Source organism: Platalea leucorodia (assembly GCF_965183815.1).
Source record: "Platalea leucorodia genome assembly, chromosome: Z".
NCBI lineage: Eukaryota > Metazoa > Chordata > Aves > Pelecaniformes > Threskiornithidae > Platalea > Platalea leucorodia.
The window spans coordinates 56477497-56497638 of record NC_138858.1 but is presented as its reverse complement, the minus strand read 5'-3'; the positions used below and the strand labels follow the sequence as shown (position 1 = coordinate 56497638).

Here is a 20142-nt window from a genome sequence, read left to right as displayed (position 1 = left end):
CTAGCAATGCATTTTGGGAAGAGGAATAAGTGCTTTATGCAACTCAGCTTATCACCAACTTTTAATTTATGCTATAAAGAAAACACATCACCTTGATCCTGATCAAAACACTAGGGAAACAGAGATCTCTACCACCATGTTCTCTTGTGAAGGAAAAGCAACAAAGATGTTAAAAACTCCAACCAAATAAAATGGAAGCATGCTTGGCAAATAGGAATTCACAGATACTCTACAAACCACAGCATGTGCAAAGATTTAGTTGCGTTGTTGACTGATCTTTCCAAAGCTTGTCCAGTGAACCACCACCTACATCCCATCACTCAAGTCCAAAAACTATGCACTTCAAATGCTGGTATTTGAGCAATCTTTTAATCCTATAAAGCAACTGAAGTATATCTCAGCATGGTGACATATATTGTATTCTCCTGTTAAGCTAAAAACTGCTCCACTGATTTAAGTCAAGATGTAGCTCCACAGCAGCCTGAGTCAACCTGTGCCAGGGCTGCCAGGGTTCTGCTCTTTCACTTGCTCCCTAAACACGGCAGAAGTAGTTACACCAATGAAAGGGAGAATGCAGAACTGTGGCATCCCCAATGACACATCCTCTTAGCATGCCATGGCACAGCACTCTGGACTGTTCCACAATCTTTTTAAATCCCCCAAAAGTAGAAGTTTGTGAATCATTACTTCTTTCTCAATCAGATTTGAAAGGCAAGTGGGTTTTTGTAAGGAATGCTTGACAATGGCACAAAAGAAAAACTGTCTGCAGCACTTCAAAAGATGCAGATACTTCCACATTTTGTTTCTACATGAATGTCAACAGCAGCAGTGCTGGCTTGCACACTCTTCTCTTCCTGCATTCCTGTTACTAAGCCAGCTCATTTGCCTGTGAAGCTGTATGGTAAATCAGAGTGGGAAGTGATCCATCCGAAAGCCAAGAGTCCCACCCCATCTTGGCTTATTTTTCCAGCCATATCTATTCAACGATTTAGTTCCCCATACTGACAAAGCAACAGCTGTGCTGGTAAAACACAGGGCCAGTGATGGGAGGAGCAAGACAGCCCATACCTTGCCTTATGAGGCAAGAGGTCCTTTAATATACCATTACAGCCAAATAAGCAATTGCAGCCTAAGACTATAGCCGTAGGACCTTTTCTATCCAACTTGCTTCAAGACCCAAGAAAATACACCCAATGTGAGGCTCTAATTTGGTGGGAAAGCACAGGGAGCAATTCACCTGTAAAATTCTGAAGTTTTGGGTTTGCTATTTAGCTGCTGTACTTCAGCTTTACTGAAGAGGGAGGCAGACAGCTTTAATAATAGGGTTGTGATGGCGTTATGAAGGGGAAATAACACTTAATCAACCTGACAGATGTTCATGATGAGATGACTAGCTTGGTGGAAGAGTGGAGAGCAAGCAATGTTGTTTATCTTGGCTTTAAGAAGGCTTTTAACACCATCTCCCATAGCACCTTCACAGGCAAACTGATGCAGTCCAGGCTAGGAAAGTGGACAGTGAGGTGGACTGAAAACTGCCTCAGCTGCTGGGCTCACACAGTTGAGATTAGCAGTACAAAGTCCACCTGAAGGCCTGTCACTAATGATCAAGCCCAGGGCTTGGCACTAGTGCCAATACTGTTGGACATCTTTATTAATGGACAATGGGACAGCATGCCCCCTAAGCAAGTCTGCGCACATTACAGAACTGGGAGGAGTGGCTGATACAGTAGGTGGGCCTGTTGCCACTCGGAGGCACCTCAACAGGCTGGAGACATGGCCCAGCAGGAACCTTCTGAAGTTCAACAAGGGGAAGAGGCAAGTCCTGCACCTTGGAACAAATAGCTACACACATTAGGACAGATTGGGGGCTGCTCTGAGTGTCCTGGTGGACACTGAGTTAACCATCAGCCAGCAATGTGCCCTTGCAGCAAACAGCAGCATTATGAAAAACATTACCAGCAGGTTGAGGAGGGTGTTTCCTCCCCTGTGTTCAGCCCTGGGTCCAGTTATGGGTTACCCAGTACAGAGAAAGAAATGGACATGTTGGAGCAAGTGCGGTGAAGGACTAGGAAAATGACAATGGGATTGAAGCATCTGTCATAAAAGGAGAAGCTCAAAGCACCAGGGCTGTTTAGCCTCGAAAAGAGAAGGCTCAGTATGGATCTTACCAGCCTGATTCAAGGTGGGGGGGTATTAAAAAAAGATAAAGCCATATTCTTCTCAGTGGTGCCCAGCAAAAGGACAAGAGGCAATCGACACAAATTGAAATAAAGGAAATTCTGTTTAAACAGAATGAAAATTTTTTGGGGAAAAAGAAAACAGGTTGGCCAGAAGAGTTGTGCAGTCTCCATGCTTGGAGATATCAAAGACCCAGGTAGACAAGGATGTGAGTAATCTGTTCCAGCGCACTCTGCTCTGAGTAGGGGGATTGAAGCAAATAATTTCCAGAGGTCCCCTCCAACCTCAACCATCCTGTGATTCTGTTGTTTTCAAAGATATATAGGAATTCTGCAAAACATGCCAATTCCGATTCACAGGAGAAAAAATGAAAAACAAAAATAGCCTCCTTCTTGCCTTCTCCTCCCTCTCTCCCCAACAAAAAAAAAAAAAAAAAAAAAAAAATACTAAGGCAGAACAGGTGTAAACAACCTTGGTTTACCTGAGTGGGTTGCTTGGAAGCTCCTGACAGACAATAGTGTTAGAGCTGGGCATACAGGATTTTCCAGCTTCTGTTGTAAATCAGGAAGCCCTAGAACCACCTACTCTAGCTGCAGACTATGTTCTACCTGTGCTATCTCCCTGTGTCCCCACAGCTGAAGGCTATAACAGGTTTTGCTGCTCTATAGGCATACCTAGCAGGAGAAAACCAGAGGTTGGAGCACACTTACCAAAAGCACATCCCAAACAAACACAATTTTTCAGCTGCAAGAATATAAAGTCCTTCTTTCATGGCATTGTGGCACTAGCACACTCCAAAGAAAAGGGCTGACAGTCTGAAGAAGACATTTGGCTCAGGAAGTTATTGGGCAAATAAATCTTTGGAAGATGCTCAGGATTAATTATAAAAATCCTCCCAGTCACACCAAATCACACCTAATCCTGCTCACACACTGGCTTAGCTCATAATGAAGGAGATCTCTATCATGTGGACTTAACATTGGGAATATGACATTCCTTCCTCAATCCCTCACCTCATCTCAAGAGGAGGAATGTATGGCGAAAGCTTTAGTATAGTACAACTGCTATAATGTGATAAATTCCCTCATAACTCATGTCTTTCAGCACACATGCCTGTCACAGCAATTAGCATTTTATCTGTGAGGCTGCCAATAAGTAACAAGTTTCATATTAGTTCATTTGCTCATGTTGCTATTAATGAATGATGAATGACATTTCATCCGCATGTTTGTAAGATACTGGCAAGATATTTCTTTATCTTACGCAGCACAGCCTCCCCATCTGCTGTCTGCAAAACCTTGACTAGTCAGTCACAAAGTATTGCTTCTCTGTCCACCAGCTGAACTACAGAAGACTGTTCAAATATCAAATACTTATTATCACAGAATAATGGCGGTAGTTCTTCAAAATACTAAAAGGTAACAGAAAAAGTAAAAGCCCTTCTCCAGTGTTCTTCAAGTTGTAAAAAATTCCCTTTCTTGTTTATTATACTACACTTGAAAAATTACTTCAGTTTTCCACCCATACATTAAATATCTGTGATAGACAAGGAAGAATTCTATGTGCAGCATCTTATCCTCCAACTTCATAAAGTTTGGAACTGAGCAGAACCTTCTGCCTCAATTTCAAGGGTTTAATTCTATTAAGCGATTTTTAATTTCCCAAACCAGACACTGTTGACTTTCACATGGAAAATATTTACTTTTTGCCTCTGATAAACCTATGCTCTATAATTGGCATTAATTAGGTAAGTCATGGTGCAGGGCAAAGATTATAAACTATTGACAGTACACAAGGAATTACTCCTGCATGAAATAGCAGTGAAAAATTCCTTATGTTGCTTCACTACCCACTTTGCGTGTTCACAGCATTTTCTAAACAGCAACTGTATAGAAATGTATATGTATTTCACCAAGTGAAACATACATTAATTTTTAAATAAGACAGTATGACAATAAATCAGATACCCACCTTGTCAGCCAATGTCCAAAGTCTGGCCGGTGAGCCCACTGGACACCTGTCTGATTCAAGGATCGAAGTAGCCGGCAGCAAATAAGGATGATCCATGGACTTGCTAAGCTTATCCACTTATCTGATCCTTTTATGAATTCAGCTGAAGAGGTGGCCTTTCCCAATTTTGAATTGCCGGCTGCTGGAATGTCTATATTCTTGCACTCAGAGGCTTCCCTGATACTATCAAAATTTTGTTTCACAGTGGTGCTATGTTGAGGGTCACATTCTTTCAGAAGAAAATTATTTCTACAGAGTTCCTGACACAGCGCCAAACAAAGCGTATTGATAAGAAAATACCAGGTTTGATGTTCCTCTTCTATAAAACTGCTTGCCCCCAAACTCAAAACATGGCCAATTGTTCCAGCCAGAATCAGCACATCTATTTCTGACCAGCTGGAACTGGACACAACTGGATTCTGCAAACAAAAAAATTATAGCAGTGGTGAAACTGTACAAAAATTTCACTTGTTTAAGCATTCATAGTGTGCTTACTGCAACTTCCTCAAAGAAAACAAAATAAACAGTGAGACAAGTTATTTCTATCTTGACAAATCCCAAAAATTTATAAAAGAATCATGATAGTGTTTTAGCATTTATCATAATAGCATTGCAACATAATAATACTGTTTAAAGTGACCTTCTGCTTAAGGGAAAAAACGTCTCTAAGAATAATCATCACAACTATACAGATTAAGATTCCCTACCACCCTGTGACAGAAGGTTTGAAACAAGATCTCTCCCCGTTGCACATGTGTGGAAGTAAAAATAGAAATCCTGCAGAAATCAAACTTGAGATACAGATAATAGGTAATTTTCTAATAGTTTAAATCTGTGCTACCCTCAACTCAGTACAGTGACAGTCTTCGCTACTCAAATTAACAAAAGTTACTTGCAGATAGTTTGATGGCACCCCTTAACCTTGCTTAGCTTGAAACGTGTCTTTCATCATAAAATCTACTTTAAATCTTACATCTATTATTTACTTCACATGCTGTGCCTATCTAAAACCATAATATTCTTTGTCTAGTGCCTCCATTCGTTTGATTTCCTGTTCACAGCAGCTACTTGGAATTGCCACATCATCACTGCCCTCAGTGATAAGGCTAAAAAGAAAGTGTAAAGGCATGCGGAAGGTGAGAGCATCTGGTTCATTGACGTTATCACATAAAGGACCTTTTCAGCTCACAGGGAATATGAAGTAACAGGGAAAGCCATAGAAAGACCACACAGAGACACAAACATGGTAAGTAAGCACTAAGAGAGATCATAAAGATAACCAAAACTCTTCAGCCATTAACTGACAGGCCATTAAGAATCCACAGGCATAGGTCTCAAGAGCATCAGCCTGGACTTTGTAACAGATATGGGGCAAGTGACAGAACATGAGTATTATGGATATCTGAGGGTGCCTGTGGATCTATGCAAGCTCATTAAGCAATGCTTCAGGAAAGTGTCAAAGGTGGGGGAGAGGGGGTGGTGAGGAACAGGCTGGAGGCAGGGGGCAAAGTAAGAGGAGGAAGGATAAAAAGGCCAGAGTCACGTATAAGCAGGCGCCAGTCAGCACACTTCTCTGACTGAGCCCTGTGCCTGATCACTGCAGCCCATCCTGTGTTACTAAATCCTCTCCTAACTATCTTTCTGTGCAACTCCACTCTCTGTCCCACCTGTGGGTGCTGCAAGGCCTCGCTGCATGCAACTGGGGACAAGCCTGCATGCCAGCAACTTGAGACCAGAGCAAGTAAAAGCAAACGCCAGCAACCTGAGCAGGAATATGGGTCATTGGACCACATCCCTGTAGTGCCAGTGATTGCAGCGCCTGAGGGTCCACGTGCCAGAGAGCGGAGTGGGGACCACAGGCCATCAGGACTGTGTGCCTGAGGTGCCAGCAGCTGGAGGGATCAGAGTGCAAGAGAGGTCAAGGTGTCAGCAACAGGAAAAGCAACCATCAATCACCAAGCTTGTAGGTCTGCATCAGAAACTGGAGGGCCCAGAGTGTGCACCTATGCATGAGAGGTCACAAGGCCACTGACTGGAGGGACCTCTGTCCATTTAACTTCCATCCAGTCTGAGCCAGAGGTGGGGACAGGAGCCCAGGCTGGGCACGCACAGCTGGGCTCCAGCAGCAAGGCAGGACAAATGCCCCAGCCCTGGAAGCCACCAGAGCCAGCAGGGCTTCCTAACATACCTTAACAAGTGGGTTACATACTTGTGAAGCATTTTGGGAAAGACGCTGTCAAAAATCATCCTTTACCGTTTTATTTTCTCATTAATTTTTCCTCTATTAGAGGATATCAAGAAGTATCTCTTAAACTGGTATTTTAAACACCTGATAAATAACAACCTAAAAGCCAAATCAAAACTACTGCATGCCATTTTTACTTCAGAACAAAGATCTCTGAACCCATTTTCACGTTAATTTCTTTAACTGCACACTTCATCATCATCCTCCTACATTTGACCTTATGAACAAACTTTAAAAAATCATCTTGAATATTCATACAGATAAATCTCAGAGAGTCCACACTCCCATTCAAAGATGGACAGTGCACTATGATTCTTGAACTGTTTAAATCATTTGTTAGAAGAATATAGAAACTCGCTAATCTTAGAGCAAGTAACAAGAAACTGGATGTAAACAATACATATATCCCCATACGTATTTGTGTTCAGTAAGTAAGACCATGTAGCATGGAGAGGACAACACACATACTTGATGCAAGAAGCTAGTTAACACTACCTGCAATTTGTCTTCGAGGAAAACAACTTTTGCAAAATCAAAGTTTTATAAGATGTATATAAAAGAATGAAGGAGTTATCACCTATTCACATCACCTCTATTTCTTGTGTTGTTAAAGAAATATATTACACCAAAGTCATTTCACTTAAAAAAAACCCACACAAACAAAAACAAAAACAACAAAAAAATCCCCATGAGGTTACACACAACAATAACGAGGGAAAAGAACAGCAAAAATTTAGCATAAAAACAGTCATAATATGAAAAACTGCCCAGGCCCAATCTAAATTTATGAGCATTTGAAATTTCTTTGGTGGTCTAAAGACCACTGCTTTTTGTTTAGTGTTGTACTCTGGAAATCAAATACCATAAGCTACATTCTGGAACACAAGGACAAGGTAGAGTCCATGCAGAGACCAAAGACCATGAAATTCACAAAGCTGAGACAAGAACAGTATATGACTAAACTACCAGAAGTTTAAACTCCAATAATTACATCACGCAGACCTTAAAAGATCTTGGCTAACTAAATAATAAGCAAGCATGTAAGCACCGTCTGCTTGCAGAGACAAAGGAATCTGAGATCCTCAACAAATGACAATGAACCAGTCTTCAATACAATTAATTTGTCTTCTTTATAAGATATAACATAAAATCTATATAAGGATTGCTCAGTTGCTGTCAGCACTGATAAAAAAACTGAAGAGGTGATGTATTATCAATGGGGAACAAGCAAAAGCTTCATGAAAATGATGGCATTAGTGTGAAATGTCCCAGTATCAGAAAGCCGTATTTCTTGTCTGTCTGACTCTCACAATTGCAGTGAAAAAATTTACTCCTATATTCACATCAAAGGGTTAAAGTCCAATGGTATTTATTGATAAACCACATTTCAGACCAGAGTTAGTCACTATGCAAAATGAAAAATTAGGCTGCAAATTAAAATCTCCTGATCCTTCATGATCTAAGAAATACTGAAAATAGCTTCATCAAGTTTTTCTAAATTTACTGGTAATCCCTCATATATGAGCTGTGCCTTATTAGGAATGCCATCATTACAGTTTTTTATACATCCTGACCTTAGATTACTTAGATTGTATTTAGTTTTTAGATCTGGTTTATAGGCACAGAAATGTAGGTCCTACTCTGATATTCACAGCTCTGGCTTTCTAGCTGCTCAACACCTCCAACCCTCAGGAACCCAGTAGGCACTCCAGATATTAAAAGACTCGTATGACTCGCACTGATATCTTGGCAAACAAACTTAATACAGACTCTTTTGTTTAGAAATTTATAGATGCCAGGCTTTCAATTTAAGCCTATAATCTGCCAAGCCAAGGTAGCTTTAACATTTGATGTATCAGCATTAGTAATTAAGTAATACAGAAACTGATCTCTTTGCCCTGTCTTTGTACATATCTTGCTAGCTTGCAAAAGTGCCCATACATAAACAATGGAATATATGCAAGTCTGTCCATGAAATTTACATTTTCTTCACTTTGAAATAAAACCTCCTGTAGTCCACCTTCTAGGTCCAATTCCAGTTATGTGGCTTCTGTACGGTTGAGAGTAAAGCTCTTTTACACAAAAATTAACCATCCATAGTTAATGCCTGAGGAATTTTACAATCATTTTTCAGATGAGAAACGTTTTACTTTCCATGCTCACCATCACCCAAAATTTAAATACTTATCTGTCGTGGTTTAACCCCAGCTAGCAACTAAGCACCACGCAGCCGCTCGCTCACTCCCCCACCAGTGGGATGGGGGAGAGAATCGGAACGGCCAAAGGGGAAAACTCGTGGGTTGAGAGAAGAACAGTTTAATAACTAAAGTAAAATAAAAATAGAACAGTAGTAATAGTAATAGTAACAATAATAATAAAAACAAGCAATGATAGTACAATAGTAATACAAAGCAAGCGGTACACTGTACAACTGCTTACCAGCCGCCAACTGATGCCCAGCACATCCCCCAAGCAGCGATCGTTGCCCCTCCCCTGGCCAACTCCCCCCCCCCCGCCCCCCGCTCATATACTGAGCATGACGTCACATGGTATGGAATAGCCCCTTGGCCAGTTTGGGTCAGCCATCCTGGCTGTGCCCCCTCCCATCTTCTTGTGCACCCGGCAGAGCAGGGGAAGCTGAAAAGTCCTTGACCAGTGTGAGCGCCACTTAGCAACTACTTAGCACTACTTGGCAAGAACCGAAACATCAGTGCATCACCGACATTGTTCTCATCCTAAACCCAAAACACAGACCGGCTACCAAGAAGAAAATTAATATCCCAGCTGAAACCAGGACATTATCATTCTGTTCCCTTCTTACATTTGAACTCCCTGCATCCAGTCTTGATTCCCAATGATGATAACTTTCCTATGACAGAGTACCACAGACCACACTTGCTCCTACATTTTCACAGTAGTTTGGGATCATTTTGGAAAGCTACGCAGTAAAGGCACCATCCAATCACCTTTTTTTTTCCCCTAGTCAACAAATGCAAAAAAAAATTTTAGAGTACAATTGCATAAAAATGTTTTATCGTTCAACTCAGTAAAGAATATCACACAGAGGAGGAAAACCAAAAATATTTTTAAATGAATGGGGTATTTAAAAAACAAAACAAAACAAAAAAAAACACACAGAAGGAGGGACATTTTGTTTATGTAATTAAAAAACCCTATAATTCTGCACAATCAAAATTCTCAAAAGCTGTATGTGACAGGCTTTAACTTTTGTGCTCTATTTTAAAAAACAACATTGGTTTTGATTTCTAACAGAAATAGGAAAAAAAATACAACTACTAGTAGTAAATATCATACTTAAGTCAACTACCAAGCAATTAGAGTGAAGCTATGAACAAGAAGCTAAAATTTTTGACGATTTTCTGGAATTCATAAAGGGCTGCAAAACTATTTAAAGCCTGAAGTGTCATTAAAAGAAGGAACTGGTGCTGCTAGAAACACAGTAATCAGAACCTATAAATAACAGTCAGGAAGCAGATGCTAACACTGCCTGCACTGGTCTTCAGAAAATTCATGAACTTGGTAATCAGTTTCTATATTCAGCCACAGTGGAAAAAAAGCATTACAAATGAGAAGCACTTCAGAGAAATCTTTGGATGTGAACGGAAACAATTTGAAGGAAAAAAGCTCTGAAGCCATTAAGAGGAGTGCTTATCTTAATTACTTCTAAAATACCTACATTTTATCGTATAGCATGAGCTTAGAAAAGATTTTTAGGTTTTTTTAACTGGCAAGACCCTGATTCAGGATTCTAATCCTGCCATCAGAAGAGCAGGGCTTCAGAGCTCTTTCAGAAATGGAGCCTATGTGCAGATTCGCACTGTGGAGATGCACAGGTCACAGACACTTGGATATGGAGATGTTTTAGCATAGTAAAATTCCTAACTCGCATCGAAGGCCCCTCAAGATCAACACACAGCATATACAGACAAGCAGTTTCTCCCCAAAAGTCTAGACATTCTATTGGAAAAGGAGACAGAAGTTGGGACATTAATATTTGTGAATTATAGTGTTTGTGTGCCAGTTACCAGTAAATAACCTCTCACATCCACACTGCAAGCAACACCAGATTATCCACTGCTCCTTTCACATTCTTCAGGGTCTATGCTTGTATAAGCAGCCACCTGCAAAAAACCCCACCATATCATTCTGCAACAGCCCTAAGATTAGTAAAAATGTAAATCAAATCCAGGTCACTGCTTTTATACATGTCTGGAATGGAAGAACTTACTAACTAAACCTACAAAATATTTCAAGCTTGCTTTGGAACTTGAACAGAGACAGCAAAGCCTGACTGATGAGATGAGATACATATCCAGCAATCCAGTCACCTGTGGAACAGGACTGAAGATGGGATGACAAAAATGGATTTCCACAGGTCTGACAACAAAGTCACGTCTGCCTCAACCAGAATTACTATTGCCTACACTTCATAAGACATACTTCAGCTTCCCACATTTTCAGAAATGTCTCAGGTAGGAATATGATCACAGACAGACCTGGGATGGAGAATCCGGTATTTTTTACTTGTATCTGCCCCAGCCTTGGAAAAACAAATAAACACACAAACCTTCTGGAAAACACTGCTGAAAACCCCCTCATTCATGTATTATCAACTTGAAGCAGATGATCTGTCCTGAGGTCCCAGCTAGGTCAAACTCCAGAAAACATGTATGCACCAATTTCAGATATTCCCCTACCTTTCTAGTTCAAACAGGAAATGCTTGAATCACTCAAGGTCCATACACAAGCACCAGCTTTAATAGAAAGCTTCTATAGATACAAATGTTGAGTACAAATATTCAATACCCGCCAGCCTTCTCATGATTATCTCTACCCCAGCTATGCGGCTAAGCAATGCGGCTTTATGGAAAATCGAGGTAGACCATGCAGTACTCCTAATTACAATTTATCAACTTTAACAACTTAATAACCTTAGGAGAAGTGAAAGAGAAAGAGGGGGAGACAGAAAGAGGGAAGAAGAGGAGAATCACCATTCCTGGATCCAGCGCTGGGCCTGCCCACAGGGGTATCTGGTGGAGAGAGCCCCCGCGAGGGAGCCACAGTCCCTATTTATAGATTTCAGTCTCTGGACTTCTGGAACCTTCTCTCGTCCCAGTTCCAGGAGCGGCAGAGATACCAGTCAAATGAAGAGGGGCGACCAGTCAGACCAAGAGGAGCGATACCAGGACCCTCCCCCAGGCAGTAGGTGAATAAGGTGAATAGGGAGAATAAGAGGCTTCACAGCGGGCGGGGATGGGGCCGAGGCAAGGCCCTCTTGTCTCCACAGGGCTCCCTCCCTCACCCTCACTCCAGGTACCGTCCGGTCCTGGGTCCGAGCGATTGTCGCTCCGCATTGCGGTTTTAGCACCAAGGCTGTTTGAGACATCTCGTTGTTTTGCACTACCAGTTCTCTACACAGTAACACGAAATTTCACTTGTGAATAAAAAGGTTTTTTTCCCCACTTCTTGAATTCCAGATGGTCTCATAATTGGTACCAAAGAGGAAAAGGAGACAAGTTACTGCTGAAATATCCTTCTTCAAGCAACAGCGGATTGAATCTAAAGCCCCAGCATCAACCAGGGAGAAACCTCCAGCTGCTGTGGTCTCTCACATGCAGAATGTAGGGTGCTGGAGGCAAAGATATAAAACTGGATACAGTATCCTGGATATAATTTCTAATCAGCTTGACTGGTTTTGCTCAGTTTGCCCTCAAAGGCAGATGTACAGAGAAAGCAGGGGTGGGGAAGGAAGACAACTGAAATAGAAGGGATAGATAAAAACTTCTCACACATACTCCTGTCCATGCTCCCTAGGCATAACTGACAAGGTGGGATCATCAGAAATGGCCAGCAGATTATGGGTATGGAAATGGCACTTCCTCCTCTAAAGTTCCTCAAAGATTCATTCTAAAAGTAGAACAGCATGGATTATATGGGTGCTTCTTTCTATGTGTTCCTTGAGGAATTATTTGCCTCCGTCAGGGAGCTAGCAATTAATTCCTTTCATAAGAAAAGCCTTTCCACCCAACTCAAGTTTTGAATACCAGGAGACATTTTGCAGTTGCTGATGTGATCATTGACATCGCAGCTGTATTAGCAATATATAAGCCATCTGCAGGAAGTTGTTCACACCAGCAGCTGTCTCTCACCAACAAGGATGCAAACATGTCAAGAACAGATGGGAATGAAACCTTAAGACTCAGGCCAAAGTAAAAATCAGAGGTCATACCTGTCAACCAATACTTGGTAACAGCCTATTCTAAATTTAGTAATAGCCAAGGAATAGCAGCATCTTCCTAGATTTCAGTCATTGATCTAGTAGTAAAACATTTTTCCTGGGTCATACAAAGTTACTCCTACAGTCACGGGTGTCACAAGGAATTAACTCATCTCTAGCCATATAATAAAGATTTCTGGTCACAGACAGACTGAATTGCTTTGAGACTATCAACCTGGAGGAGAAAGCTACCATCCATTGTCATTGCTCTCAACTCTATTGAAGTGGGACATCTGTAAATTTTACGCAGGTCTAGACAGTCATCATTTTTAGGTTCTTACTGTTTGCTAGAATTAGAAAAACTGGTAACAATTAAGATGAAAAATGAGCTTCTCTTCCATAGTTGTGTTTGATTATCATTGCACAGCAAGTAAATATTAAGTTTCTACAGAACACACTAGATCATTAATTATTATTTCAAGACCATATTGGTTTACTTTTTTTAAGAATAATTTCTACCTTGTTTACAATAAAATACAGAAAGCTAATAAAGACCCTAAGTAGAATTACTCAGAAATGGCAGAAGTGAACTGAGTCCATTTAAAGACCAACATGCCCCTAAGTACCCGCAGTGTTAACAAACTATACAACTAGACATCTGATTCAGCAGATTTCTCTGTTCACATTGATTAATTTTACTTTCTTCTTTCATTTGCCTTTAAAAAAAACCCACACAAGCTTCAATAGCCTTGGCAGCAAAACAGCTAGAAGCTGATTTTATGGTGTGACTGACAGTTCTTGGCATACTAAGTTTCACAGTGAAAGAAGAATAAGACATCGCAATTTCTATTTCCTTGGAATTATCTGAATTCTATTCAATACAACAATAAAACTCATCAAGTACTTCACAGAAGGTAACTACTCGCACAACTGAGAACATTTCTGAGCATTCCACAGATTGTAATAAATTCAGTTCCTTAAACTTAAAAAAATTAAAAAGTTTAACTTAAGAAGAAGATACAGATTATTTTTGCTCCCTCTGTTACAGTTTCAAAACTATTTTTAAAAAGCATTAAGAATACCAGTATACAAAAGGGTACTGGCAAAGTATTTTCTTATTAGTCTTAGAGCATTAACGTCTGTAGTATTTGGGAATGGACAAATCATCACCAGTGCATGTTGTTGCAAAATATCATACATCTTGCTTTAATCACAATTGTGAAACATCACTGTGTAATAGCATAAAATTAGTATACAGCGTAACTGCTTCTGATCTCATAAAATCAACCGCAAAATAATTTGCACTAATTAGAATATTTCTTAAAGTAATGTGAAAATAAGTACTTCTATGATCTTCATTATAGCAATCAGTATCACGCCACAGTGAACATACCACATTTCAATTACAATTTTAAATTATTCAAATTACATTACAAATAACAACTTCTTTAAGTACACACAGAGAGAACTTTTATAAAACTTTATATGAAAGTATACCATAAAGAGCAGAACATTTTGAACCATAATTAATGCATGCTCTCACCTTCAGTGGAAGTCTGGAATTCTCAAAGATCTTTGCAATGGCAGATAAAATACCGCACATGAGTGCAGAAATCAGCATCATCACTCCAACTGCTGTTAACCAGGACATACTGCAGAAATAGCATAAACTTTCTGCCGATGTGCATACAATGATGTGAACTGCACACAGCATCAGACACATCAAGTAAAACAGCAGAGAGAATAGTGGAGGGGAGAGGGGCACTTCAAATTCTGCGTGGCTGCTCAGGGCTTTTGGAATGCTGAGCAAAAGCAGCAGCAGAACCTAGAAAAAAAATAGAGAATTAATACTTAAAGAATTGGGGTTAGCCAAAACATACAGTGAGAATTCACACAAAAAAATCATACTGTTGTCATCCATGTCACTCTGCTAGTATACACACTTCATCAAAAAAACTGTGAAGAACTATGCTGGATTTTTTGAACCCAGTAAGATATTACCATGTAAATGGGAGAATCAAAGATTGTGTTTTCATTTATTAAGAGCTCTGACACACAAGTTACCAGTTTAATAAATTATCATGTGCCTCCTCACCTGTGGTAACTGATCACATGCATGATCTTCAGTCACTGCAAAAGTAAGAGTTAACTCCCAATATCAAAATAGTTCCTAAGTGAACACAGTTGATCCATTATTTGTCACCTGTAAATGCCTGAAGTTACATATACACTCTACCAAAGGCCATTTATCTCACAATGTGAGAGAGACACATACACAGAGATCCTGCTGAGTTAAATAGCTTCTCAGACCAGGGAAATTTCTCATAGTATCACACAAGTGTATGCTGCACTTCAAGCTTACGAATTCTCCCTGTATGTTTTATACCTCTCCTCATCTTAATTTGATTTATTGGTTTTACTTGCGCTTTGCGCTAAACTGCACACAGATCAGGCAGAATTCCAAATTTCCTCTCAGGTAACTGTGGCAGTGGAGATGAATAATATCATGAATAATTTCTGCTATCCATGTACAAACCTTTACAAGTGAAGGGAAAATTCAGCCACATGCTAAAATGTGCAAGGGGCACAGATGGAGCTAGGACTAGATAGAGCTAAAACAGCTTGTGCTAGGGCAAGATTAAAGCAAATCAAGATAAAAACAACTATATCAGACCATTGCCAATCTGCAATCTTTCACTGTCACTTGTGAAAACCTCTGCCTAAAATTTTTCCCACAATATAGCGACGTATAGTAAAGTAGACCAAAAAAATCAAATACATTGCAATAGTCTTCCTCCTTCTTCATATTCTACTTCGCACAGTTCACTTGGTTATGAAAATATGAGGTTTCACAGTATCAAACTGGCCTAGGTCTTACCTTTTAACACAGCACTTAAAATTAAAACAAAGACAGCATTCATGATAGGAAAATGATCAAATTGTAGCTATCTACAAATCTAAATTTAGCTCTTTTGAGCAAATGTACTGCTATCAATCCATGTCCCAGAGGTATTCTCCTCATCTGAAATACAAGATAAATGGCATTTATAGCATGGTGTAGTTTGAAGCCACCTGTGAGATTCCCTACCCTTATTTATTCAGTGAGGGTAGAAATACGTACCAAGACAGAAAGATTTTGGAAAGCAAGGCAGTTTCTTGAGTACTGCACTGGAGAAAAGAAAAAGCTCCAGCAGTTTTGCACCGAGTCTTACAGTGATGCTGAGGAAGCTCTTGTCAACCAAAATTTTCCTTGTTAGTAGCTGCATGTTTCCTTTGATAAAGGCCCATTGAGTAAAATACCTGAGATCTCTTTTGTAGAAACAGTAAGCACCTACAACTGCATTCCAGAAAAGAAAAAAAGAAATCCAGTGCTTCAGGGCCAAAGTAACTGTCAAGAGCTTGAATACATAGGTTCCCAAAACAAAGGAACAAAGAAAAAATATAAGCACTTCAGCTTTGTGCTGAGCTTTGTTCACCTCCAGATTTGCCATCAGTACAGCAGGAACAGAACCTACGATCTCATCTCCCACGTGCACTGTGGAACTAATTCCTGTGAAGTGATCAGCAGAGTGATAAACCCTACTGAGCAGTCTACTAGAAAGCCATTTCAGATGTACTCTGTACACAGAGAACAGTGCATACAAGATGAGTCATAAAGCCCTGCCAGGACAAAGGAGACTCAAATACTAAATAGCTGCTCAGGTACTGTTATCCATTCCAGGCACTGAACAGGACCAGCGCTACAGCAATTAAACAGTCTTTTACAGCATCACACACATGCAAGGACTAAATTAAGGTTGTAGTAGGTATTCCCATCGCAGGGAACAACACTTATTCTTACAAAAGTTGACACTCATGTCATCTAAAAGGTCAGTGCAAGCTTCTGTACATAAAAGTACCATGCCTGGGCATGGCATCCCTTCAGCACGGTTCTCAAAGCATTAGCACAGAAGATATTTCCAGCATTTGAGATTTGCCCAAAATATCAATTGCAGAGAACCACTTAAAATTCCAGACATGGGATATCTTATCTTTATTCCTACATGAGATATAAAGTGGCAACCCAGCACCTTACAGCAAGTATTTATTTCAGGGCTCTACACCTATCAGTACAAAGAACAATTCTTGGAATTGTGAAAACTGCCCACACAAGGTATTGCCTGTTCTGAGCAGCTATGCTCACTGTTAGGTAAAGAGAAACAGGTAGGAACTTACTTGCCAGACTTTTTTTTTTTTTTTTTAAATTCAGTAAGGCTACTCAAAAAGTAGAAGGCTAGCTAATATGGGAGTAATTTAAGTTGTAGCACATCTGCATATTTACTCTAACTAGTTACACCAAAACGTAAGCAGCTTATATCAAAAGCTCTCTTGAATCATTTTAAAGGCTAAGTTATACTTTAAAAAGAATATTAACCTCATCCAAGCAGAAAGTCAGCCAACTCTAAGGGTTCATACTTGGTAATTCTAAAGACCAGTAAGAGTATACACTAAGCAGTCAAAACCCAGAAACTTTTACGTTTGTGCCCTTAGCTTTTTCACAGAAAGATGTATTTTTGTACCTCCATAATGATCACAGTCCCCACCATCATCGAATACATGTCATATTGTGCCACTTGTTTGCTTAGTGAAGAACTCAGAGTCTTCAGGGCCTCCAAATATTGCTTCAGGACCTTTTTGCCAAGATTTAAGAGTATTTCTGAATTATTCCCCTCTAAATACAGTTTGATCCAATTACCATGGGACTTTTCTGCTATCTTAAAATGTTCATATCCAGGATCTAAGGAGGGGAAAAAAAAAAAAAAAAAAAAGAGAAAAAAGAGGTAAGACAATCCATGAACAAAAGAGGATTAATTAGAGATGTGATCATATTTTTATATTTGCTTGTATAATAGAAAAAAAAAATTGCTATGGGGGTTGAAACTTTTTTCATACCTAGAAAGTTACATTATCTTCCTGCAGCAAGACCATAACGAACCAGTTACTCAGAATAAAAGCAATTAATCCCTAACCTGATAAAATGTCAAGACCTCTAAAAGTGACAAATGTATTAAAACATCCATTCACTCTTACAAAAGGTTTCCAGGACAAACTTATTCAAATGCTTTAAATCCTGAAAAAAAGTCATGTTTTCCACTGGAGCCACTCATTATCCAGGCCATATTGTACAAGCCAAGTGGGAAATGATCAAATAGCTAATCTCTGGAGGAAACATCAAAGGACAGACACACCATATTAGGGGCCTCAATTTTGCTGCAAAGCTAATGAGAGTCAGTTGGTAACATGAAGTTAAACACACAAGATATGAGATTTTGAAACAGTAATAGAAAAGTTAACAGCTGTAGTGCACAGTTTGGTTTCAGACTATGAAGCTGGTGCAAAGCAGTCCCCAGCAGTGAAACTTTGTAATTCTGTTATAGTGTAAGGACAGTCCACAGTCTAACTCAACTGAAAACGAGAAAACCTGATGCTCCCACCAACCTGTGGAAGCAAGACTCTTGTGGCATAAGGTTATTTCATGATGGCCTATCTACACCTAAAAAAATTCTGAACGTGAAGAAAAATAAACAAAAACCAAAACAAACCCAAAAAATAGATTAAGAAAAACTCAGAAAAATCCCAACCTCCAGGACACAGATCTCTTGTCTATACCTAGGTAATATTTTCTTGTAGAAATATAGTTTTGATTAAGTCTTCTGATAAATGTGTAAACAGGACTGCGGGTGAACACTGACAGCACTGATGAAGATTGTGGTCTGCTTTCAGAACTGGGGATGAAGACAAGAATAGCACTAGACTATGTCCCTGAAGGAAGTAATTTTAAATCAACTCCTTACATTTCATAAATAAGGAACCACTGAATTCTGTAGGTTCATGTTTTAATGTGAGTATGCTTTTTAATATAGGTACAGAGACATCACAGTTTCTTTTCTTTCTCTCTTATACTGTAGAAACATGACTGCATTACCTGTTCTCTCTAAATTCATTTTAAAAGCTTGAATAAGGACAACAGGAGACACAGGAAAGAAGCAAACAGCCAATTCCTACATTTTAGAAGTCCTTTGCAAGCACAGCAGCAGTAGCTTTTCTCCTACATGTATTTCCCCTCACTGGTTATTCCACAGAATCCTTACTTTACACCAACTGTTCTGGTTGATACACGTCAGAGGGTAGTTGTGGAGAGACAATGATTCAAGCTGATTTAAAGGACACATGAAAGTGCTCTACTATTTTATTCTCCCATCAACTATTATTGATTTTCATCATCAACTTTCCCATTACTAAACATTTACACAAAAAGCTGCACCACAAAAAGCTGACTCTTGATAGCCTTTTTACTTCCCAAAAAGATATATTTAGCAGCGACAATAACCTGATTCTGCAGGTGAAAACAGATAAGCATCATTTTGTTCACACATTAAAAAAAAAGTGTAGACACTTACTACAAGCATAAAGGTAAAAAAAATTAAAACCATTTCTGCCAAAGTTATTGGTGTGGGTCCTACATGCACCTGAAGAGCATTCTATTCACTTCATGTAAGTTTAATTTCAAGAGCATTTATTTAAAATAGAACGATTAAGTCAGTTTCTGTGTTTTATTGTAAATGTGGAAAATGGTGTTTTTCCTGAAAGCACTTAAGACATGTTTTCCCTCTTCATTATGTAAGTGCATCACCCCATACTCCAACATATTACATGCTATTTAAAATATTGGTCATTGAGTATAGTATGTAATCACAGCATAAATGCAGTCAACAACACAAGAAAAGCAAGAGCATAAAATTTTCAGAAACTTGTATCTCACGGGACATTGTGCTATGTATGAACATTCACATATATCTATTTTCTGCAAGAAATAAATGTTTAATTTCACTTCACAGTAATAATCCTTGCTATTTCCCTGCGATTTCACTTGAAAGTTAATGACAACTTAAGAGCAAAAAGGTCAATTTGGAAATTTTTATATAATGAGCCTGTCATTATCTTCCCATTTGCAATCCTTACCTTCTTAGCTAAAAAGTAGGGCAAAACTTTTGCTGTACGGTTTCAGATGACAAGGGTTAAAGCAATGATTCAAGTAAGTTTGGTGTCACAAAGACTAAGTTACAGCTCATTTTTACTCCTGATAGATCAACAGTGTATCAGACTTGGAAAAAACCCAGCATGTTCTTTGTTAAGCCTTTTCAGCAAAAGTACATTATTAAACTCAGAAACATTTAAAATTTTATTTCAAGTGAAAGAAGATGAATCAGGTATTTCTATTCGCAATTCTTGTACAGTTATGAAAGAACTGTGCTTACCATTTGCAAGTCTCTTATCACTACAAGACACTTTGTGATCTGCAACAGGCTGAATTCAAAGTGAGAGTTTTAGAAAGCAGTGTTTAACTCAGAATGTCCAGTCTAGTCCCCCAAGATTTATAACAGACTCCAAAGCATGCTGATCCTACTGCGCAGGAGGCTTGCAGGTATCT

General features: G+C 39.4%; 1 protein-coding gene across 19 annotated transcripts in view; it reads right to left on the bottom strand.

Moving 5' to 3' along the window:
- Positions 1-20142, bottom strand: part of PIGG (phosphatidylinositol glycan anchor biosynthesis class G (EMM blood group)) — a 95989-nt gene that overhangs the window by 58771 nt on the left and 17076 nt on the right. For 11 of the 19 annotated variants that reach the window (XR_014230774.1, XM_082337518.1, XM_082337527.1 and 8 more), the window contains 3 exons: positions 17231-17448; positions 14215-14496; positions 4150-4607 (listed from right to left, as the gene is read on the bottom strand). Coding sequence is in view for 17 of the 19 variants with exons in the window: in XM_082337518.1 (XP_082193644.1) it covers positions 4150-4607; positions 14215-14496; positions 17231-17448 (958 nt within the window). In the remaining 2 variants the exon portion in view is untranslated. Of the gene's footprint in view, positions 1-4149; positions 4608-14214; positions 14497-15549; positions 16009-17230; positions 17449-19969; positions 20019-20142 lie in introns of those variants that run through there. The other 8 variants (XM_082337520.1, XM_082337522.1, XR_014230775.1 and 5 more) reach the window with 8 other exon arrangements.